Source organism: Mchenga conophoros, linkage group LG18 (assembly GCF_057382185.1).
Source record: "Mchenga conophoros isolate Kocher_MC1m ecotype Shallow Benthic linkage group LG18, M_conophoros_male_GT1.1, whole genome shotgun sequence".
In the NCBI taxonomy this organism is placed as follows: Eukaryota; Metazoa; Chordata; class Actinopteri; order Cichliformes; family Cichlidae; genus Mchenga; species Mchenga conophoros.
In genome coordinates, this window is record NC_140543.1 from 910,737 (window position 1) to 935,412 (window position 24,676).

Below are 24,676 nucleotides of genomic sequence, written 5' to 3' on the forward strand. Positions count from 1 at the left end.
CGATGGTGCAACGATAGAAGTTCACCAGGATGTCTGAGGACAGGTGGTTCTTCCTCAGGGTCCTCAAGAAGAAGAGGCGCTGGTGAGCCTTCTTGACCAGCTTGGAGCAGTTGGTCGTCCAGGTGAGATCCTCGGAGATGTGGACTCCCAGGAACTTGAAGCTGCTCACACGCTCCACAGCCGTCCCCTTAATGTGGATGGGTGGATGTGGGTCAGCATTCCTCCTGTAGTCCACGATGAGCTCCTTGGTCTTCTCGGTGTTAAGCAGCAGGTTGTTTGTGTCGCACCACTCAGCCAGACGATCCACCTCCTCCCTGTAGGCCTCATCGTTGTCACTGATGAGGCCAATCACCGTGGTGTCATCTGCAAACTTAATGATGGTGTTGGAACCATCAGCAGGTCTGCAGTCGTGGGTGAAGAGGGAGTAGAGGAAAGGGCTCATCACACAGCCTTGTGGTACACCGGTGTTCATCGTGATGGTAGATGAGCAGCGGTTATCCAGCCGGACATGTTGGAGGCGGTTGGTCAGGAAGTCCAGTAACCATTTGCAGATGAGGGAACTGATGCCCAGGTCTGTCAGTTTCCTGATGAGTTGTGAGGGGTGGATTGTATTGAATGCTGAACTGAAGTCTATAAACAGCATTCTGGCGTAGGTGTTGTTGTTGTCCAGGTGTGAGAGGACAGAGTGCGATGGAGACTGCATCCTCTGTGCATCCTCTGTGTATTCTAAAAGAATTTCAATCCAAGGAGGTTAAGGTGATAAGAAGAAAGTATATTTCACTTCCCCTTAAAGTAAAAGAGGTTAACTTTAAAGTCATAAATGAGATTTACCCAGATGATGTCAGGAGGCCTCCTCTCTATCTCAGCTGCACATCATGATTTTCTTTGTTGTTCACACCGTTTGTCTCCGTTTCGACATCGACCTTTCTTTTGCTTTTTGTTTATTTCTCCTGCTGTGATGCTCACTGTACATTTTAGATGCATGGATAACTAATGTTCATATTGTTGTCGACAAATAAAGTTTATTTAAAAAATTAAAAAAAAACCTCAGGGTTTCCTGCTTAGGAGTGGGTGGGGCTTCACCTCTTCTTGTTCCTGATTGGCTGCATCAGTCATGTTCCAGCTGTTGTTGGTTCTCGTGTCACCTGGTGATGTTCGTCCACATCAGCCCTCTGTGATGACATCCAGGAGTTTATAAGATAAGATAAGATAAGATAAGATAAGATAAGATAAGATAAGATAAGATAAGATACCCTTTATTAGTCCCACACGTGGGAAATTTGTTTTGTCACAGCAGGAAGTGGACAGTGCAAAAGTTATGAGGCAAAAATTAGAATACAATAAGAATAAATACAGTACACAACTGTACAGAATAGAATAAAATAAAATACTATATACAGTAGAATAAAATAAAATAAATATACAATAAGATAAAAATAGAATACAAATACAAATACTATATACAACTGAGTAAAATACAACGATGACAGAAAGGATTATTGCACTTAGTATTATTGCACATGTATGGATGTGTGTGCTTGATCAGTTAAAGTCTTTATTATGGAGTCTGACAGCAGTGGGGAGGAAAGACCTGCGAAATCTCTCCGTCCCACACCGTGGGTGCCGCAGTCTCCCACTGAAGGAGCTGCTCAGTGCTGTCACAGTCTGCTGCATGGGGTGGGAGACGTTGTCCAACAGGGATGACAGCTTAGCCGCCGTTCTCCTGTCACTCACCACCTCCACTGGGTCCAGAGGGCATCCTAGAACAGAGCTGGCCCTTCGGATCACCCTGTTCAGTCTCTTCCTGTCCCCAGCAGAGATGCTGCCGCCCCAGCAGACCACGCCATAAAAGATAGCAGAAGCCACCACAGAGTCATAGAAGGTCTTCAGGAGTGGGCCCTCCACTCCAAACGACCTGAGTCTCCGCAGCAGGTACAGCCTGCTCTGCCCTTTCCTGTAGAGGGCGTCTGAGTTATGAGTCCAGTCCAGTCTATTGTTCAGATGAACACCAAGGTACCTGTAGCTGTCCACAGCCTCAATGTCCATACCTTGGATGTTCAGTGGTTGCAGTGGAGAATGCTTGTGCCTGCGGAAGTCTACCACCAGTTCCTTGGTTTTACTGGCGTTGATCTGGAGGTAGTTCAGCTGGCACCAGTCCACAAAGTCTTGAGTCAGTCCTCTGTACTCCTTGTCGTCCCCATCAGTGATGAGGCCGACTATTGCAGAGTCATCAGAGAACTTCTGCAGGAAGCACTGGGTGGAATTGTGGGAGAAGTCTGCAGTGTAGATGGTGAAGAGGAACGGAGCCAGAACCGTTCCCTGTGGGCCCCCGTACTGCAGACGACCCTGTCCGACACACAGCCCTGAGTCCTCACATACTGTGGTCGGTCGGTGAGGTAGTCCAGGATCCAGGTAGTGAGGTGATGGTCCACTCCAGAGTTCACCAGCTTGTCCTTTAGAACCGAGGGAAGAATGGTGTTGAAGGCACTGGAGAAATCAAAGAACATGATTCTCACAGTGCTTCCAGCGGTCTCCAGGTGAGCGAGGGAACGATGTAGGAGGTGAATGACGGCATCATCCGCTCCAATGCCAGGCTGGTAGGCAAACTGAAGTGGGTCCAGTGATGAGCTTATTAGGCGCCGAAGCTGAGCCAGGACCAACCGCTCCAGGGTCTTCATCAGGTGGGATGTCAGAGCCACCGGCCTGTAGCTGTTGAGGTCCTTGGGGCGTGAAGTCTTTGGCACTGGTACAACACAGGAGGTTTTCCAGAGCTGTGGGACTCTTCCCAACCTCAGGCTCAGGTTGAAGAGGTGCTCCATCACCCCACACAGTTGGTCCGCGCAGGACCTGACGACCCTCGAGCTGATGCCATCTGGACCCGCTGCCTTCTATCTATCAGCTTCTTCCCCACAGCTGTCAGACTCCTGAACTCTGCCGCGCAAAGATCTTACGTTTCCAATAATTACAGAAGGAAGAGATGGTCGATAACGTCTCCTTCTCGGGCGACGGCGCTCCTTCCCAGCACGACACCCCCGTCTTTTCCTCCTCAGCTCGCTGGGAATATCGGGTCTGTCCGCCGGCAGTACCGCTGCAGGACTCAGCGCTAACAGCTGATCCTTACTGTAAACAAAGGATCTCTGCTCTGGGTCCCCAGACACGGGTGAAAAAAGTAGAAATAAACTGAGAAAAACGACCAGGACTAGCACAAAACGGTAGAACATGGTTGCAGAGTCTAATTACTAATACGTTAGTTATAAAAAAATTACGAGAAAAAAGATAAGAAAGAAAGAAACTCAGAATGAGCAGAGCTGCTGTAACAGGCTGCCGCACTTCTTAAACACATTTGTGTTTAAGAAGCTTAAAAGCTGCGTTTCGTTTCATTTGCTTCATTTTCAGATGAAACCTCATCAGACTCCTTTAACCAAAACCAGGACAGACCGCTGCACACGACAAGCACCACCCTGTTTTCAGACAGACCCCTCTCTAAAGGTCAAAGTGACCTGGTTCCTCTGTGAACTTTAAACCACACCTGTCACTCTGCGTCCTGAATCAGCAGATATCAAACAGCTGACAATAGTAAACAACAGTCTCCACCCAGCTGATCGTGACGACACAGAGGGCGGAGGCAGAGGGCTGATCACAGGACAGGATCCAAGCATGAGAAACAGCTGGGACACATGGGAACAGCGGAAGTAAACAAAGAAAGGCGGAAGTATTGTTCACTTTCCTCGGGTGTGGCCGAGCTGAGTGTGTGAGCCGCGGCAGCAACGATGCCTTCAGTTCAGTATCTGAGAGAGTTCATCAACGAGCGACTAACTGCTGCTGCTGAACAAATATTCTTGGAGTTTGAAAAAACGATCGTCCAGTACGAGGAAGAGATCGACCGTCAGCGCAGACTGCTGGATATCACCTGGAAACCCCAAATCAAGCTGCACAGGACAGGTGAGTGTGAATGAGCATGCGTGGACTGGCGGAGGATCTTCATCGTTAGCTAACAAAGGAAACGTGTCGCTGAGCACGTGGAAGCGCAAATGTTGCATTTTGAGAAAAAAAATATTTTGAGCAAAGAAAAGTTTAATTAATTTCTGCGTGCAGGAAATGAATTTCAGTGTTTGCTGTTATCCACATACACACAGTAACAGCGCCTCCGCTCAGATCTCTGGCTGTTACATCTCCAATCAGCTCCCTAGCTTACTGCATTCCGGAAACACGGTCCAGAATGAGGCTGGTCATCCGCATTCAGTAGTGATGTGGATACCAGTGATTTCCTTTCCGATACCAAGTAAAATTCAGGGCGGTATCGACGATACTGATCCGATACTCTTTACAAAAACTTATTTTATTTATTGTATCTCAAATTATAGCGTCATCATGATTACAGGACATCAGATTACTTGTTCTTATCACTTAATAATGCAGAGTGCATCATATGGAAATAAAAAAGTTGTGCTATTTGAACACGTTGCCTGCCTGCAGCACTAAAGGACTCCGTGAGAGACGTCTGTCTCGCCCCAGCAGCACCTGTCCCTGTCCTCCTCTTCAGTCTCAACATACGCGCGTCATATTCTGTGGTACGATTTACTCTGAGGTGTTTGACAAGGTTAGTGATGTTGCCACAACCAAACATGCCAACCCTCCCGATTTTCCACCCGGACAACAAAATTGAAAAACCATATCCCAGAATTCATAGCGCGGCCCAGCCAATTCCAGTCTCCAACAACGGCGGCAGCTGCTTAGTTTTAATATCACTCTTATTTCTCTTTCTGGGTCGCAAAAAACTTTTAACAAGTTTTCAGGCCAGAATGTAGCTGTGTGAACTTGAAACATCTGAGCCGACACGTCGTCTTCAAAGCCCCGCGGTCTGTCGCTACTCGGGTCAAACATGATGTGTAAGTCACTTTGATAACTTAAACATGTTGTTGGGCTTTTTCAGTGTTTCATTTGTTCGTGAGTAAATCGGTTTGGCTGAGATTAAAGTTATTAGATTAAATGAAACTTTATTAATCCCTCGGGAGGGTTCCTGCGGGGTTTCACACAGCTGATAAAACAGAAGAGTTTACGTCAGCGCCCGGTTATATTTAGACAGCAAGGAGCGGACGGCAGCTTCACTCCACCGAGGGCGCTCGTGCAGCACGTATGCCCGCAACACCTCACTTTTCTGCCACATGTATCCAAACCACGTCTCAGCTGTTTGTGGAGGTAAACTACGTCCACACGTGACTCCGACTACGCTCAGCCGTTGTTGTGAGTGCGCACGCGGCGAGACATTTACACAGCCGTATTTCACTCATGACTATGAAAGGCGGAAGTAGTTCCTTTGAATGTAGACAATCCGAATGTTATAGTTTCTTTCCACTGTGTTGCTGTTAATGATAAACTACAAATTTACCTTAAATTACTAAAATATCGATATTTTAATGTGAGAATCGATTCTAGAGCAGCGGTCTTCAACCTTTTTTGCGCCACGGACCGGTTTATGCCCGACCGGTCTTTAAGGTGTGGCGGATAAATACAACAAAATAAAACTAGTACCAGTACCGAAAAAAAGAAAATTTATTCATAACACACGTGAAAAGACCCAGGAAAACCAAGTTAACGATAAAAACGATAACAAAATAACGCTGAAAACCGATAAAAACCCTGAAAACTGTACATTTCACACCTGAGCCTCAACTCTCACGGCCCGGTACCAAACGACTCACGGACCAGTACCGGTCCGAGGCCCGGGGGTTGGGGACCCCTGTTCTAGAACATAAATGACTGGTATCGGAGGAATCGATATCTCAGGATCGATACGCACATCACCAGCATTCATAAGATCCGGTGTTAGAGGCGCTCAGCTGCATGGGCGAACACGTGATCCCACCCTGGCTGACATCACAGGGGGCAGATATCCCGCTTCCCCAGTTAACCTGCATCTCGTGATGATTCTCCCAGTAAGAGAGAATCCTCACCATGTATCCAGGAACAGGTTTCCTGTGGTTTGCTCGATCAAAGGCATTAATGAAACACATGAGGATAGATGAATATGTGACCCTATACAAACCGACTGTTTCAATACGCAGCACTGAGTCTGGATGGATGCTGTGAATCACAGGGTGCTAGGACAGGAGCTAGCCTTAGACTAGCATGCTTTAAATGTTCTTTACTGTCAGAGAACCTTTGAATGGTTTGATTTAACGATTCCAGCTGAGTGTGAGCTGCAGCTGAGCTTATATGAAAACTTGCATGTGCACTTAGAAAAGGCTTGAAATGCCTCAAACTTCATGCAGGCTCAGGTCTGTCTTGTCTTAGAAAAACTCAGTTTTCCAACAAAACCTGGTCACACAATCATGTTATGAGTCAGGTCAACAGTTTCCCACCTTTAGAATTATTATTATTTAAAATCATTCCATTAGTTATGTTTTTCTTTTATCCCTTTTGTTGCTCCAGAACTTAGACAGAACTGTGACATTAACCAGGAGAGGAGCTCCAGTGTGGAGCAGGAGGAACCAGAAGCTCCACAGATTAAAGAGGAACAGGAGGAACTGTGCAGCAGTCAGCAGGGAGAGCAGCTGGGACTGAAGGAGGAGCCTGAAGTTCATAATGATCCTGTGCAGTACGAGGAAGAGATGGAGCGTCAGCGCAGACTGCTGGATGTCACCTGGAAACTCCAAATCAATGGTAAATGGCCTGTATTTGTAGCGCTTTGCTTAGTGCCTGAGGGCCCCAAAGCGCTTTACGCTACATTCAGTCATCCACACACACAAAGCTGCACAGGACAGGTGAGCGTCCCTCTGAGGGAGCATCCTGATCACAGCTCTGTGGGACATGAAAGCTGCAGAGATGTTTCAGGAGGACAGATGTGTGACTCCTCGACCAGTCGTCGCTGTTGTTACTAGTCGGTACCAGACGTAGTCGTTTAATCTGATCGTTACAGTTTTAATAACTGATGTCGTTCAAGTTTTGTGTCCTAATGTTCTGCAGCCATCTGCCACCAGGTGGCGCTTCGCTGTTGAGATCGCCTGATGTTTCTGTGAACAGAATGAGATCGCAGATACAGGCGGTGCAAATGGACAGGCTTCGCCTCCGCGGTCGGCGAGCAGTTCATTCATCCGTGGGCCGCTGCTCCTCCACAGTGAAAGGAGACGGCTAAGGCCGTCGGCTCCTGGGTGAGGCGTTCTGTCTGGGCGTCTCCTACCTGTAGGAGGCCCTGCAGTAGACACGCCGGAGAGGCGCCATCTCTCTGAGGCCTGGAGCGCCTCCACGTCTCCCCAGATACGCAGGAGGAGGCGGTGAAAGCGAGGTCCGAGCTGCCCTGCTGCCCCCGCCACCCGACTTCAGACGAACAGTAGAAAACGTCTGCGTGATTTATTGTTATTTCAGACGCAGCGGTGGAGTTTCCAAACAGCTCACGCTGCGCCGTGGGCCATCAGTTCAGTTTTCACAGCTTAGTCTGTCACAGTTTAATAAGACGTGTTTGTAGTGACATGCTGTCATGTTTAAGCGCAGTTGAGCGCCACGACTGATTCATGAACAGCGTGATGAATGCCTTCATGTTAGCGTTAACGTGTTCTCCGTGTCTGAGTGCTTCTTAGTTTTGGATTCGTCGCTTGGTCTCCTCGTTTCGCTGAATTCGTCACCAGGAAGGTTCCTGGTTTTAAGGGTTACAAAGGCACTGCGTACATCGCCATGGTAACTGATGGACTGTTGCATGGTAACTAAGAGAGCATTCAGGGTCACCTGATCCAGGACTAACTTTAAGCACTGTTCAAAGCTGACACTCAGGGCTGGATAATCTTAAAAGTCGAGGGTGTCTGTCTCCTGAGGGGCGTATTGGCAAGAATCCGGTGATCCAATATGTATCCTGATACAGGGTAGACGATACGCTGCGATACTAAAAGCCAGACGATGTTTGTGAAATTAAACTCGCAGTAAACAGTCCAAACTGTTAAATGATGACATGAAACATCCATCCATCCATCCATCCATCCATCTTCATCCGCTTATCCGAGGTCGGGTCGCGGGGGTAGCAGCCTAAGCAAAGAGGTCCAGACCTCCCTCTCCCCAGCCACCTCCTCCAGCTTGTCCGGGGGAATACCAAGGCGTTCCCAGGCCAGCCGAGAGATATAATCTCTCCAGCGTGTCCTGGGTCTGCCCCGGGGCCTCCTCCCGGTGGGACATGCCTGGAACACCTCGCCCAGGAGGCGCCCAGGGGGCATCCTTGCCAGATGCCCGAACCACCTCAACTGGCTCCTTTCGATGTGGAGCAGCAGCTGCTCTACTCTAAGCCCCTCCCGGATGGCCGAACTTCTCACCCTATCTCTAAGGGAGAGGCCAGCCACCCTTCGGAGGAAGCTCATTTCCGCCGCTTGTATCCGCGATCTCGTTCTTTCGGTCACTACCCACAGCTCGTGGCCATAGGTGAGGGTAGGGACGTAGATCGACCGGTAAATTGAGAGCTTCGCTTTTACACTCAGCTCCCTCTTCACCACGACTGACCGGTGCAGCGTCCGCATTACTGCAGCCGCAGCCCCAATCCGTCTGTCGATCTCCAGCTCCCTTCTCCCATCACTCGCGAACAAGACCCCGAGATACTTAAACTCCTCCACTTGGGGCAGGAACTCATCCCCGACCCGGAGTGGGCACTCCACCCTTTTCCGGCTGAGAACCATGGCCTCAGATTTGGAGGTGCTGATCCTCATTCCCGCTGCGTTACACTCGGCTGCGAACCGCTCCAGTGCGAGCTGGAGGCCCTCACCCGATGAAGCCAACAGAACCACATCATCCGCAAAAATCAGAGATGAGATTCTGAGGCCACCAAAGCGAAAGCCCTCCGCCACTTGGCTGCGCCTAGAAATCCTGTCCATAAAAATTATGAACAGAACCGGAGACAAAGGGCAGCCCTGGCGGAGCCCATCACCCACCGGGAACGAGTCCGACTTATTGCCGGCAATGCGAACCAAGCTCTTGCAACGGTTGTATAGGGATTGAATGGCCCGTAGCAATGGGCCAGACACCCCATACTCGCGCAACACCTCCCACAGGACGCCCCGAGGGACACGGTCGAATGCCTTCTCCAGGTCCACAAAACACATGTAGACTGGTTGGGCAAACTCCCATGCACCCTCAAGTATCCTCGAGAGGACAAAGAGCTGGTCCAGTGTTCCGCGACCAGGACGAAAACCGCATTGTTCCTCCTGTATCCGAGGTTCGACTAGCGGACGAACCCTCCTCTCCAGCACCCTGGCATAGACTTTCCCGGGGAGGCTGAGGAGTGTGATCCCCCTGTAGTTGGAACACACCCTCCGGTCCCCCTTCTTGAAGATGGGGACCACCACCCCGGTCTGCCAGTCCACAGGTACTGCCCCTGATCTCCACGCAACATTGCAGAGACGTGTCAACCAAGACAGCCCTACAACGTCCAGAGCCTTCAGGAACTCGGGGCGGACCTCATCGACACCAGGGGCTCTGCCACCAAGGAGTTGTTTAACTGCCTCAGTGACCTCGCCCCCGGAAATTGGTGGGTCACACCCCTCATCCCCAGACTCTGCTTCCTCCCCGGAAGACGTGTCAGTGGGATTAAGGAGGTCCTCGAAGTATTCCTTCCACCGCCCGACAATTTTCTCAGTCGACGTCAACAGCGCTCCGCCAGCACTATACACAGTGCAGGTAGAGCACCGCTTTCCCCTCCTGAGACGCCTGACGGTTTGCCAGAATCTCTTCGAGGCAGTCCGAAAGTCTTTTTCCATGGCCTCTCCGAACTCCTCCCACACCCGAGTTTTTGCTTCAGCCACTGCCCGAGCCGCATTCCGCTTGGCCTGTCGATACCTGTCGGCTGCCTCCGGAGTCCCACAGGCTAACCAAGCCCGATAGGTCTCCTTCTTCAGCCTGGTGGCTCCCTTCACCTCTGGTGTCCACCATTTGGTTCGGGGATTACCACCACGGCAGGCACCAACCACCTTGCGGCCGCAGCTCAATGCAGCAGCTTCGGCAATGGAGACGCTGAACATGGTCCATTCGGACTCAATGTCCCCAGTCTCCCTCGGAATGCTGTTGAAGCTCTGCCGGAGGTGTGCGTTGAAGATCTCGCGGACTGGGGCCTCTGCTAGACGTTCCCAGCACACCCTCACTACGCGTTTAGGTGCACCAGGTCTGTCCAGCGTCCTCCCCCGCCACCTGATCCAACTCACCACCAGGTGGTGATCAGTTGACAGCTCAGCCCCTCTCTTTACCCGAGTGTCCAGAACATATGGTCGCAGGTCTGGTGATACGATTACAAAATCGATCATCGACCTACGGCCTAGAGCATCCTGGTGCCACGTGCACTTATGGACACTCTTATGTTCGAACAGGGTGTTCGTTATGGCCAAACTGTGATTAGCACAGAAGTCCAATAACAAAGCACCGCTCGGGTTCAGATCAGGGAGGCCGTTCCTCCCAATCACGCCCCTCCAGGTCTCGCTGTCGTTACCCACGTGAGCATTGAAGTCTCCCAGCAGGACAACAGAGTCTCCAGGTGGAGCACCTTCCAGCACCCCCCCCAGGGACTCTAAGAAGGCTGGGTACTCCGAACTGCCACTCGGCGCATAAGCGCAGATGACAGTCAGGACCCGTTCCCCGACCCTAAGGCGCAGGGAACAAACCCTCTCGTCCACCGGGAAAAACCCCAACGTACCGGCAGCAAGCCGAGGGGATATAAGAATACCCACCCCAGCCCGCCGCCTCTCACCAGGGGCAACTCCAGACTGAGACAGAGTCCAGCCCCTCTCCAGGAGACTGGTTCCAGAGCCCAGACAATGCGTAGAGGTGAGCCCAACTATATCTAGCCGGTACCTCTCAACCTCACGCACCAACTCAGGCTCCTTCCCCACCAGAGAGGTGACATTCCATGTCCCTATTGCCAGTCTTGGCAGCCGGGGGTCGGTCCGCCAGGGCCTCCGCTCCTGGCCGCCACCCGGCTCACAATGCACCCGACCCCTATGGCGCCTCCTGCGGGTGGTGGGCCTGCGGGAGGATGGGCCCATGTCTCCTCTTCGGGCTGTGCCCGGCCGGGCCCCATGGACTAAGGCCCGGCCACCAGACGCTCGCCCTCGGGCACCCTCCCCGGGCCTGGCTCCAGGGCGGGGCCCCGGTAACCCTATCCCGGGCAGGGTAAACTGTTCCCTCGATATTCTTTGACGTGAGTTTTTGCATGAAACATCTGAAACAAAAACACTCCAAGTTCAAAATGAACGGAGAAATTAACTTCGGCCTTATTAGAAGTCGTGTCAGCTAAAGAAACAAAAACTGCTTGACTGAAATATCAACTATTTCTTTAACATGAACACAGTAACCGTGTCACACTGAGGTCTATGATTGTAAAGTGCTTATCCAAACACTGCTCAGTGGAGCATCAACACAAAGCACTTTTCATGTGACCTTAACAGAAACAAATATGAATCAAAAATGAAACTGCTTGAAGAATCCAAGCAAACATTAACAATGTAAAGTGCTATTAAAGTCAAGTGCTAATAAAATAAAGTACAGCCCTGCAGTGTCCATCCGTGGAGCACTTTTAGTACAACCTGAAAAAGAGAATTTCCTCTTTTAAATAAAAGTGCTCATGAGACTCAACCAAAATATCAAACATCTCAGATCTGAGGTTTTACATGTTGCAGTGTTTTCTCAGTGATTTCCACATTTTTGTGCAGGAATACAAGCGGATCGACACGCTCTCAGGACACTTCTCTGTGCATTTACTGTCTGCTGCAGAGAGAAAGCTCCCTCTGGCCCTACCAACCGGCTGTTTCATCGCCTGCGTGTATGCACATGTCGGTGCTTTGGTTTGAAGCCGAACTGATTATCCAGGGAAGCGATGAACACACAATCTAGCACCGTCGATAAAATACTGTCCAGTGCAATCGGCCTGTAATTATCCACACAGCTCACTTTTGCAGCTTTGTCCTTGGCACAAGTAAAATACACATCATTGAGTCTGGTAGTATGTCACAAGCTTGGCATGAAGAGGAGCCATCATGGACAGGCCAATCATGGCATGCTCTCCTCTGACATCACCAGGGTGGCGTCCTTCATAGGCTTCAGCGCCCTGACAGCTTCTGCACATGTGATGTCAATTTATTTTTCACTCTTCCTGACTTCTGCAGAAAGCAGAGCCGCACAGATGGCTGGTTGCTGTTCTAAAAATTGTTCTATCACATCATAGGAGCTGTTCCATCCCGTTCAATCCCATTCAGCCCCAGCGTCAGTTAGTAACGCTGCAATGTGCTCACCTGTGTGACTGTCATGCATGGCTCTGAGTACATGAGGCTGAAGGCTCCACTGGTCCGTTATGTGCTGTAACAGTCACGTACGATTCAGCGGCTCTCGAAGTCCAAGCGTCGCATGTCAGAGCAACTGTCTCTGCCGAGCTGAGGGAGTCCGGCACTGTCGCTTTGACTTTGGCAGAGCGATGTCCGTGATGTAACGGCGCTCCAGCGTTTTAATCACATTACGAAATCCTTTATTCTCCACAACACTCAGAGGGCGCATGTCTGTGCAAATAAGAACAAGTACTGACTGCCTTATTTTTGTTGCACGAGTTGAAGTTCCTGCTCCATGTTTGAAAAGTTAACTTCTTCAATTGTCCGTTGAGCGGGGTCGCCTCGTTTTAAAATTAGCATTTGACGCTGCGTCGCTATGGTGTCTACACACGTGTGTTCGTAAATCTGTTGTGTTACTGGAATATTTGACTCTGGCGGTGCAGATTTTACAGACTGCGTAGCTCTTGTCAAAGTCTTTACCGCCTTCTTTTGTCCTGAATCCAAAATAAGTCCACACATCAGCTTTGAAAGCCGCGGGCGCCGGCTGTATCCTCTGCTCTTCAGTCATCACCAGCGCTGGGTAAGGCACTTTAGTAACTTGGTTACATTACTAGTTATTTCTATCAAAAGTAACTCAGTTACTTCAAGTTACTTGTTACTTTCAAAGTAACTAGTTACTAGGGAAAGTAACTTTGGTTTTACTCAGAATTCTCTTGTTAACGTGCTGCTTCCCTAACTGGATACCCAGCCAGACTGCCAGTCTTCTAGCTCGCTTACATGTTAGCACTGTCCTGCCACACGTGCACTGTGCCACCTACCAACAGAAAGGAAAAAATCAAGTGCATATTCCCACGAGAAAAATCCCACGCCTGGACCGTGGTCGACTGCCGCCATGATTCTAGCCTACGTCACAGCGTCACGTGTGCTTTTCACATCCAACAGGAAAACTGCAGTCGTGGTGCTTCAGAATTCAACATTCTTCATTTGTCCCGTGCACGGTTATACAGGTGCAACACGCAGTGAAACGTGACCTGATGCGCTCCTCGACTGTGCAAAGAAAAGACAGACACAGAACTTTATATACAGTGAATGAGTACATACAAGGAGGACATTATGTGCAGCAAGTGGGCGAGTTATGTACATTATATAAATAGAAATAAAATAATCTGGAAATTTACAGCTTGTGTACACTGCGTGAGGAGGGTGTTAAAGTGTCTTGTGCTGTAGCGAGGCCAGAAGGATCAGGATGATGTGGTAACGAGTCCTGTCTCAGTCACTTAAGGATGATGGGGGGGATTCAACACACGAATGGCCTGAGGATAAAAACTCCTCGTGAGCCTCTTGTTCGGATGGTGTGGAACCGTCTGCCTGATTTCAGAAGCTGGACCAGTTCGTTGCTGGGATGGGACGGGTCCAGCATCTCCTGACGACTATGACTTTTGATTGTACTCAGAACTCGGAAATTCTGCCCTCAGAGTAGGAAGATGTAGGAAACACCAGACTGCAGATGAGCTGCACACAGTGCTGGACTGGGACAAAAACTGGGCCCGGCGTTTTGACTGGAGACCAGCCGCCATTATAGGAAAAATCCCGAAGCCTTTGAATGAAACGCTGTGGTGACTGTGATGTACAGTCTTGTTGGTATATGTGTGATTTCTATACATTTTACGTCAGATAAAAACTTTGGTTGTAAGATTCAGATAATTATTTAATAACAGACATTTTAAATGAGAATAAGAAAGTATGTCTTTGTGCCCCCCTCTCCCTGTTAATGCCCTACCTGCCCCCCTGCACAGTTACCAGCTGTCAGCTGCTTAGAAAAGGATCCTGGTGTTATTTGTGTCTCAGAAACAGTTCATAACTTCCCGCTGGTTTCCTCTTTCTGGTGCAAAGTGGGCGATAAATAAACAAGAGAGAAAAGCCGATCAGCTGATCATTGATCAGTTTCATGATTGAAGTAATAACAGGAGAGGGAGGGGAGAGAAGAAGAAACAGCTGACAGTGTAAACACAGAATAACTCCAGCTTTGTGTCTTTTTCATTGTAGCTGAAGTCCGGGACAAACTGTTCCTTTTCAGCTCAACACGAAACGACGATTCTGTTTTGTTTTTTTTTTGACACTGTAATTTTTATTGATAGTTTTGTCACAGTTTAAACATAGACATGTTTTGCATTACAGGAGAAATAACCATGCAAGCACACAGTCAAAACAAAACAGAACTAAAGCGAACAGAAGCTGTGGGTGCCAATTCTAATCAACTACCGTATGCATGCCTGCCTTTACTCCGCAGCATACATACTCCAGCTTATATATGTACTTTTATACAGGCATGCATCAATAGATATACAGAGTCATAGACCTTAAATGTTTTGTTCGTTCATTAATTTTCCTTGGTGCCATACAATGTCCACTTCTCCCACTTAGCAACGAAAATATCTTCCTTTAATCTGAGAATGTAAGTCATTTTTTCCATTGCATAGATTTCTCCAACAATATTTAACCAGTCTTGTGATGAAGGCGGAGCCAGTTTGTACCAGTTTCTTGTTATAGCTTTCTTTGCAGCTATCAATAGGATTTTTGTCAAATACAAGTCGTCGTACAGAACATACTCTCTAATATTCCCAAGATATACAGTTTTAAAATTGTGTGGTAATTGATAGCCCAAGATATTGCCTATTACAAGAGTCACGTTCTTCCAAAAATGATGCAGTTTCAGGCACTCCCAAAACACGTGCGTATGGTGTGCTTCCATGTTACCACATCTTCTCCAGCATGGCAACCTGTCTTGAGTCTGTTTACTTTTGATTTTTGGTGTAATAAAGAATCGAGTAAGGTGTTTCCACCCAAATTCTCTCCAGCATCTTGAGTTAGTGGTTGTGTTCTGGGTGTCACACATATCTAACCATTCCTCAGTTGAGATATCAGTTTTTATTTCCTGCTCCCATTTATTTTTTATGTATTCAGTTGATGTTGCTGTGTTCTCTCTTAGATTTTTATATAGTACAGAAATTTCCTTGAATTGGAGGCCCCTGTATGATTTAATTATACAATTCAGGATGCCATAAGACTTACGCAAACTTCGTACTTCCTTTGAAAAGTAGTCTCTGAGTTGCAGGTACCGGTAAAAATCGGTTTTCTCTAGACTATACCGATCTTTTAAATCTTGAAAACTCATCAAATGGCCATCTTTCATTACTGTACAAATCGCTGTTATTCCCTTTTGTTCCCACTTCCTGAATCCTGGGTCGTGAGCACTTGGTATATCACCAACAACATAGGCAGCCCAGTTTAACATCTTAACCTCCCTTTCCAACTTACTTTGTTTAACTAGGCCAAACCATATCTCTAGAGTGTGGGATGTTATAGGATCAAGGAAATGCTGTAAGGTTTTCTTAAGTTGTTCATTTCCAAGAAAAGTCTGGACTGGGACATCCCGTACTTTTATTTCAATATCTTTCCATTTAGCATTAAAGTTCTGATCACACCACTTTATCGCCGGTCTGGTTTGGGCCACATGGTAGTAATCTTTTAGATTAGGGAGTCCCACACCACCTTGCTTCCTAGATAGTTGTAATGTTGTGTATTTTATTCTAGGCCTTTTACCATTCCATACAAATCTAGAGATGAGCCTATCCCAGTCCTTGAATTTTTCCACTGGGATCTTAACTGGCAGAGATTGAAAAAGGTACAATAACCGTGGGAGGACACTCATTTTTATTGTTGTGATTCTTGCACTAAAGTCTAGTGTAAGAGTTGACCATCGGTTTAGATCGTGTTTAATCTGAGTGATCAGTCTATCATAATTTGTTTTAAAAAGGTCACTCAATTGTTTAGTCACGGTTACACCCAAGTATTTCATTTGTTTTGCAGTCCAGTTCAGTTTAAACTTATTTTTAACCTCTTCGGATGGCAAATAGTTGAAAGCCAGTATCTGAGTTTTGGTCACATTAATTTTGTACCCCGAATGTTCAGCAAAGATATTAATTACATTAAACATTGGAATTAAAGTTTGGTTTGGATTTTCTAGGTAGAGTATGAGATCATCTGCAAATAAGCTGATGATGTGGTCTTCCCCTTTAATACTTATCCCTCTCACCTCCTCACTTTGTCGGATGGCCTGTGCCAGGGGTTCAATATATAGAGTAAAGAGAAGAGGTGAGAGGCAACAACCCTGACGGGTACCCCTCTCGAGAGAGATTTGCTCCGTTAGGCTGCCATTGATTCTAATTCGAGATCATAATCACAGCACCGTCATTAAAACCAAACCTTTCAAGCACGGCATATAGGAAGTTCCAATCTACACTGTCGAAAGCCTTCTCTGCATCCAGGCTTACTAGGGCCGCACTGCCCTTTTTTGTTTGTATTGAATTAACTATCTGGAGGGTCCTTCTTATACTATCTTGAGTTCTACGTCCTGAGATAAAGCCAGTTTGGTCTTCATTAATTAAGTCTGTCATAATTGCTCCATATCGCTTAGCAATTATAGATGTGTATATTTTGTAGTCCACATTAAGAACTGATATGGGTCTGTAGTTGTTACAATATTCGGTGTCTTTTCCCTCTTTAGGGATTACTGAGATAATCGCCTCTCTCCATGAGGGAGGGGTTACACCCTCCGCAAGGGTATGATTGAATGATGATTGAAGCATTGGTATCAACTCCTCCTTAAAGTTCTTGTACCACTCTGAGGGGAACCCATCGGCCCCCGGTGATTTATTAGCTTTCAGACTGGAAATTGCTCTAGATATTTCTTCATGACTGATGGGGGCAGTCAGTTCGCTGTTTTGCTGCGTACCAATACGTGGTAAGTCTAGGGAGTTAAGAAAAGCAGTTTTCTCATCTTTATTTGAGGAACATGGTTGTTTATACAAGTTTTCGTAATATTTCTTAAATGTTTCTTCTATTGCTTCCTGGCTATACTGCAAGTTATTTGTAGATGGGTCTCTAATCTTGTGAATTGTATTAACAGCTTGCTGCTGTCTAAGACGCCGTGCTATCAGTCTAGCTTCCTTTGGGTCGTTCTCATAATAATCCTGTTTCAAAAATCTAAGTTTTTTTCCACTTCTTCAGTCAATATATTGTCAATTTCCTTTTTTAGTGTTTTGATTCTGTCTTGGAGCTGAACATTCCGAGTTGTTCGGTATAATATTTCTGTGTTCTTCAATTCCTCCACCTGGCTTAGGTACAGGGCCTTCCTCATTTGGTGTTGTTTTGAAGTTATAGCAATAAGCTTCCCTCTGAGCACAGCTTTGAATGCATCCCAAAACACCGTTGGGCTAATTTCTTCAGTGGAGTTTTCCTCTATGTATTGCTTTATATCTTTCTTGATTTGGTCTTTCGTTTCTTTATTATTCAGACAGCTCAGATTTAACCTCCAACAGGTATTTCTACGCCTACTATTTAGATTTAGCTTTAAATGAATGGCACAGTGATCAGCAATATCTGCCACTCCAATTGTGCATTCAGTTACTCTGTGTAGATCCCATCTGTTCATTAAGACATAGTCAATTCTTGAGTAAGTGTTGTGAGTCTTTGAGTAGTGTGTATACTCCTTATCCAGTGGGTGGTGTTCCCTCCATACATCTACCATTCCATGCTCCTTCATAAATGTATTAACCATTCTCGCCAGGCTGTTTTTGCTTCTATTTGTGCTTGTTGTATCAATTCTATGGTCGAATACCACATTAAAGTCTCCTGCACACAGCACAGTCCCTTCAGATTCTGACATGACTGTAGTAAGTAGAGTCTTCACATTTTGTTGGTTGCTCTCAGGGGGAATATAGAGATTGATTAGTGTCACCGCCTCCCCTTCTAGTTTACCTCTTACAATAATGTATCTCCCCTCACTGTCCCGAATTTCTTTAGAACATTCAAAATTAACTGAATTTTTAATAAGTATTGCTACCCCCCTTTTACGACTTTTCTTGCAAGTACTATAGTAAGAATTTCTGTACCCAAATTTCTTCAATTTATCATGCTCTTCCTGCGACAGATGTTTCCTGTAGATATATTACATTGGCATTAAGCTTTCTCATTTTGAGTATCACTTTGCTTCTTCTAATTGGGTTATTCATCCCATTGACATTCATTGACACCAGCGTTATATTCCTCATCTTTTCACTGTTAAGTTTTGCTTTATTTTTGGCTTATCACTATCATAGCCTCCCACACTAACTCTAAGAACTTGGAACAAGATAACAAGAAACTTAAGAGAAACTGAAAATACGTATTTCTTACCCACAGCGTCCCTGTGGTTCGTGGGGTATATCCCTTTCAGATTAGGGGCCCCCGTGAGATCCAACATAGGTTCCTTAAGAAAAAAGAAAAGGAAAAAAAAAGAAAACCTACCACTTTCCGGTCTACCTTGCCTTGAAAAGTAACAGAGTAATGAACCTTTAGTTTCAGAGTTCTACTGTTCAGTCATTTCCACCGGATTCAAATGTTTGTATCCTCACTTATAAGTTCTCGGTGTTAGATCGCTGCCATCCCAATGCATTTTGCAGTCGCTCCTCCAGCATCGTGCTTTCCCCGCTCCGCCGCGGCACCTCCGCCTGTATTCCTCTCTCTTTTAAGGCTTTCTTAATTCCAGCGTATTCCTTCCTCTTTTGAACCACGTCGGCAGCGTAGTCATGATCAAAGAAAAGCTGCTTATCCTGATGTACAACCTTTTTCTTCCACGCTGCCTTCAGCACCATCTCCTTGGTTGAGAACTGAAGGAAATTAACCACCACCGATCGCGGAGGTTTTTCTGGTCCGGGTTTTGGCACCAGAGCTCTGTGCGCCCGCTGAATATTTAGAGCAGAATCCGGCGGGAGCGAAAGCTCAGCTCTCAACAAGTCCTCCACACACTGCAGCACAGAGTTTCCTTCAGAGCCCTCTTTTAGGCCAAAAATGCGAATGTTGTTCCGTCGGCTACGGCCTTCCAAGTCAGCCAGTTTCGTCTGAATATTCCGTTGTTGCTGAAGCGACTGGATTAGAGCGTCTTTTGCGGCCAAATTCCACCTTTCCATCTCTTCCAGTCTTTCCTCAGCTTCTTCGAGTCTGGTCTCATGGCTAGCTAGCTCGTTCGCAGTTTCTGCCAGCTTTGTATTAATGTCTTTCTTGAAGCTGTCGAATTCGTCCTTCATTTCTTGTGTGATGTCTTTCTTAAACGTGGCAAACTCGGTTTTAAACTCTGCTTTAAGTGAGTGAATTTCCTTAATGATGTCCTGGAAGTCTGCGTGAGGGTGGCTAGCTACATCTCTTTCCATCTGCTCGCCTTGCACGCTGTTCTCGGACATGTCTGCGTTGCCCCCTCTTACCAGCTCCACTTGTTTCACAAAATCCTTAATGTTTCCTTGTCTTTTTGACCTTCTTCCACCTTCCATGGCATTTATTACACGGTTTAGCGGTGGAAATATTCGAATTCTGGTTCTCTTTCGAGTTTTGACCGGGAGCTGCAGGTTTATGCTGCCATCTTCCTTACGTCCCCCTAGTGGTCCCTCCGACGATTCTGTTTTTACGGGACTGTTGGCAACTCTACTAACGAACCTTATGAACAAAATAAAGTTCACTATCAGTAACATCATAGCACCCACCCAGCTGTATAGAAACTCCGTCATGCTAGCTAGTAGCAGTACGAGCTATTGTAACTGACTGTAAAAATTCAGCACAACGAAAATAAACTCCACCTAAACTTGGTTTATATCTGACCCGGATACACTGCAGGTCACAACTTCTTACCTGAAGTTCAGTTTAGAGCTGCCACGATTAATCGACTATTAAATCGTTGACGACTGATTTCCTGTTTTGGCTTCCCTTCATTGGCTTCCTGTTAAATCCAGAATTGAATTCAAAATCCTGCTCCTCACATACGAGGTCTCAAATAATCAGGCCCCATCTTATCTTAATGACCTTGTAGTACCATATCACCCTATTAGAGCACTTCGCTCTCGCTCTGCAGGCCTACTTGTTGTTCCTAGAGTATTTAAAAGTAGAATGGGAGGGAGAGCCTTCAGTTTTCAGGCCCCTCTTCTGTGGAACCAGCTTCCAGTTTGGATTCAGGAGACAGACACTATCTCTACTTTTAAGATTAGGCTTCAAACTTTCCTTTTTGCTAAAGCATATAGTTAGGGCTGGACCAGGTGACCCTGGATCCTCCCTTAGTTATGCTGCAATAGACGTAGGCTGCCGGGGGATTCCCATGATGCATTGAGTTTTTCCTTTCCAGTCACCTTTCTCACTCACTATGTGTTAACAGACCTCTCTGCATTGAATCATATCTGTTATTAACCTCTGTCTCTCTTCCACAGCATGTCTTTATCCTGTCTTCCTTCTCTCACCCCAACCGGTCGCAGCAGATGGGCCCGCCCCTCCCTGAGCCTGGTTATGCTGGAGGTTTCTTCCTGTTAAAAGGGAGTTTTTCCTTCCCACTGTCGCCAAAGTGCTTGCTCATAGGGGGTCATATGATTGTTGGGTTTTTTTCTCTGTATCTATGAAGCGCCTTGAGGCGACTTATGTTGTGATTTGGCGCTATATAAATAAAATTGAATTGAATTGATTTAATAGTCGACGCGTCGTTTGAAGCTTTGTAAGATCACAAAAGACGCAGGAATAAGTAGCAGGATTTAAGAGTGTAATAACGGACTGAAACAGAAGATGGCAGCACTGCATGTACAAGGATGCCAGCTGCCGTTAAACCCCGAAGAAGAAGCTGTGTCCCAGAATTCATAGCGCAGCCCAGCTTAGTTTCCAACAATGGCGGCAGCTAGTTAGTTTTAATGTTACTCTTATTATTCTTTCTGGGTCACAAAATAAACGTTTAACATATTTTCAGGCGAGAATGTAGCTGTGTAAACCTCAAATATCTGCTCAGTTTATCAAGACACCGCATATTTTCAAAAGCGCTCCGACGTTTTCGGAGACGTCTGTTACCCACTAGCTCGATAGCGAGCCGGGGGCTAGGTCACTAGAGCCGTGAGAACACCGGACTCCCTGCAGATCGTTTTCAGACCCACCGCTGTCTTTCACTACTCAGGTTAAACATGATATATGAGTCACTTAGATAACTTAAAAATGTTGTTTGGCTTTTTTCAGTATTTTATTTGTTCCTGAGTAAATCAGTTTGTCTGAGATTAAAGTTATAGTTTTTACACAGCTGAATAAACGTCAAACAGACAGCTGATTATCAGAAGTGTGAGATGCTCCAGAATTTACTCCGGTGTCCTGTTATATTTTAGATAGCAAGGAGTTTATTAAACTTTACCGAAACAATCTGCAAATGTCATTAAAATTGAATAAACTATCATCTTGTCTTTATTGTTAGTTAGCACCTTAAACACTTCAAGCTGTAAGCTAATGATAGTTATATAAGAGCAGATGCTGCTGGTGCAGTAAGCTGTACGTTGGATCATCTGATTAGTCGACTATCACAATAACCGTTTGTGGCAGCCCTAGTTCAGTTCACTGCCTCGGGTCTCCCCTTCCCTCATCCACCTGCTGACTCTGTGGAAGCTCCGTCATAGCCACCACCAAACAACTGAGTTACTTTTACACATCTGCCAGCATCTGGCCAATCCACCACCTTTCACTTTTTTTTCACCTTTATACTGTTACGGGGAAAAAAAAAAAGGGAAAAAAAACCATCGGCCCACCGAGTCCAGCTATGTCTGCATATGTGTTTAGTAGTAATTTCTTTTTTTTTAGAGGGCTAGAAAAACAACCGTTTTCAAGGGCGTTGCCATATTGGAATCCCGAGTTCTCTGATGAGGCTAACCAGAACGCCATTTACTCGAGTGTGACATTATTCCCAGGTCTGTGTTCCAATTTAAGCCGAACGCAACACACAAAGTAACGAGTAACGAGCCTATCGAAATCCCAGTAACGATTAACGCGATCGTGATTTTGGCATAATAACCAGTTACCGTGCTCATTACCACAATAATAACTTAGTTACTGTAACGCGTTACTTAATAACGTGTTAGTCCCTAAACTGGTCATCAGTTAGCACAACTGGCCACACATCCACTGTTCTACTTTGGTTTTGGCAAACTAGACGCTTCTACAGTTATCGCGACACCTCGTTTTTCCGTCTACGTAAAGGCGGTAAAACTGCAAACTAGTGGCTGGAGTTTTAATTGCAACATACAAAAGAAATACACAGTAAATGCATGTAATTTTTTCAATTAAAAAAAAAAAGATAACACTGATTTTGAATATCGATTCAGTATTATTACACGAAATATCACGATATTTCAATGTATCGATATTTTCTTACATCCCTATGTCTCCTGAATCCTCTTTGTCCTTCCAGACCTCGGACAGCAGCACATCTGTAAGGAGGAGGAGGAGGAGGTTCTCCCTGAGCAGCAGCTCTGGAACCAGGAGAGGAGCTCCAGTGTGGAGCAGGAGGAACCAGAAGCTCCACAGATTAAAGAGGAAGAGGAGGAACTGTGCAGCAGTCAGGAGGGAGAGCAGCTGGGACTGAAGGAGGAGCCTGGTACCTTCATGGTGACTGCTGCTGAGGAAGGAGAGCACAGTGAACCAGGAGGAGACGGGGAGCAGCTCCTCTGTGATGACTCTCCTCAAAGTGAAAGCACAGATGAAGAATCCAGCAAGTGTGAAGAGTCAGGGTTAAGTGAAACTGAGGAGCCGGTTCCAAAGAGACAAAAGAGAGACAGAAGTCGTGGTGTTGTAGAGAGCGCGCCTGTCTCAGAGAGTCCATGTAATGCTGCCACAGGTCGAAAGTCTGATGTTTCTAAGAATCAATCCCGGGGGAAAAAACACCATACCAATGTGAATTCACTTGTTTGCAAAATATGTGGGGGGAAATTTAGTAGAACCTATTTGGCTGTCCACATGAGACTTCACACAGGTGAGAAACCATATTCTTGTCATACATGTGGGAAACGTTTTAATCAAAGCAGTACTTTGCGTAGCCATGTGAGAACCCACACAGGTGAGAGACCTTATTCCTGCGATACATGTGGGAAAAGTTTCGGTCAGAGTGCTGCATTGTATATCCATAAGGCAGTTCACTCAGAAAGACTGTTTTCCTGTGATATATGTGGAAAAAGTTTCAGTCATAAAAACTATTTGCCCATCCACATGACCACTCACACCGATGAGAAGCCGTATGTTTGTGAAATATGTGGGAAAACGTTTGGTCACAGCTCTGTTTTTTACAGTCACAGGAAAATACACCAAAGTAGGGAATCGGTTTCTTGTGAAATATGCGGGAAAACATACTCAGAAAAAAGCGCTGTTAAACGCCACATGAGAACTCACACAGGGGAGAAACCGCATTCCTGTGAAATATGTGGGGCAAAATTCCGTGAATTGAAGAGTTTGAAAAGGCACAAGGAAAAGCACACGGGCGAAGGGCCGTATTCCTGTGACAAATGTGGGACGAGGTTCAAACGAGGCAATCACCTTTTCCTCCACATGGAAACGAAAATATGTGAGAAGCAGAGTTCCTCTGAAACAGGAGAAGAGTTTCAAAGAAATCATTCATCCACATGAGATGAATGATTTCTTTGGCAAGTTGTAGTAGAATTACCCGTGAACCGAAGCTTGAGGAACAAGCGTGTCATTTTTATGAGATTGGAGAAAAAACCCATAAATATGAGCACCAAACATTTTTTACTCTGGAGCTGTGATTCTGGTTTTATAATTTTTTTAAATTGAAAGTGAGCTCGTGAGGATGGGCAGGGGGAGGTGCTCTTCTTTCCCAGGTTCACAAATCGCATTGTTGTTATTTTGTCATTTTTTGTTCAAATGTGTGAACTTGATTGAAAAATATGTTGGCGTAGTGTTTGTTTGATGTCGTGTTCCTGTTTGTGGTTTTATTGACACGCTGAAGCTGAAAAGCAGTTTTCGTTTGTTCTCATGCGTTTGTATTTTGTGATTTCATCAGCCTTCAGAGGTGATCCTAACAAACTGCCCCGGTGTAACCTGATGTCGTAGAACGTGCAGTGTAAATAAAGTTTGTTTCTCTCAGTTGCTGCCTGCTGTGGATTTATGATCCTTTGAAACAGCCTCCTCATAAAGCCTGTTTGAATGTGGAGACTGTGCAGTCAGAATGAAGCTTGCGGGAGGTTTTAATCTGAGTGTGGAGGAGGATGTGCTCTGACAGTAGGGATGGGTACCGGTGTCTGGTGCCATGATGGCACCGGTTCTGACATAAACGGTAGTAACCAGACCGAAAAGCAGCGAACATTTTGGTGCTTTATTTCGGTGCTTTTTTTTCCTGAGCTGTGATACACTTCTAGCCAATCATTTTACGTTTCCCAGGATAGTAGGCGGGGCCAGGTACGTACGTTCTTTTAGAGCAGAGCTACAGATTAAAAATGTCCAAGGCGAAGCGGTCAAAGTCTGGCTGTACTTCACAGCAAAATATGCAAACTCAGCAGCAACAA

The 24,676-nt window shown here is 46.3% G+C and overlaps 1 protein-coding gene across 1 annotated transcript; it reads left to right on the top strand.

The window, feature by feature from the left end:
- Positions 1-3,680: 3,680 nt before the first annotated feature.
- Positions 3,681-24,257, top strand: LOC146552785 (uncharacterized). Its single transcript, XM_085254252.1, has 3 exons — positions 3,681-3,942; positions 6,433-6,663; positions 22,573-24,257. Exons 1-3 carry the CDS (start codon positions 3,771-3,773, stop codon positions 23,778-23,780), a joined length of 1,611 nt encoding a protein of 536 aa, XP_085110378.1. The 5' UTR covers positions 3,681-3,770; the 3' UTR covers positions 23,781-24,257.
- Positions 24,258-24,676: the final 419 nt, after the last annotated feature.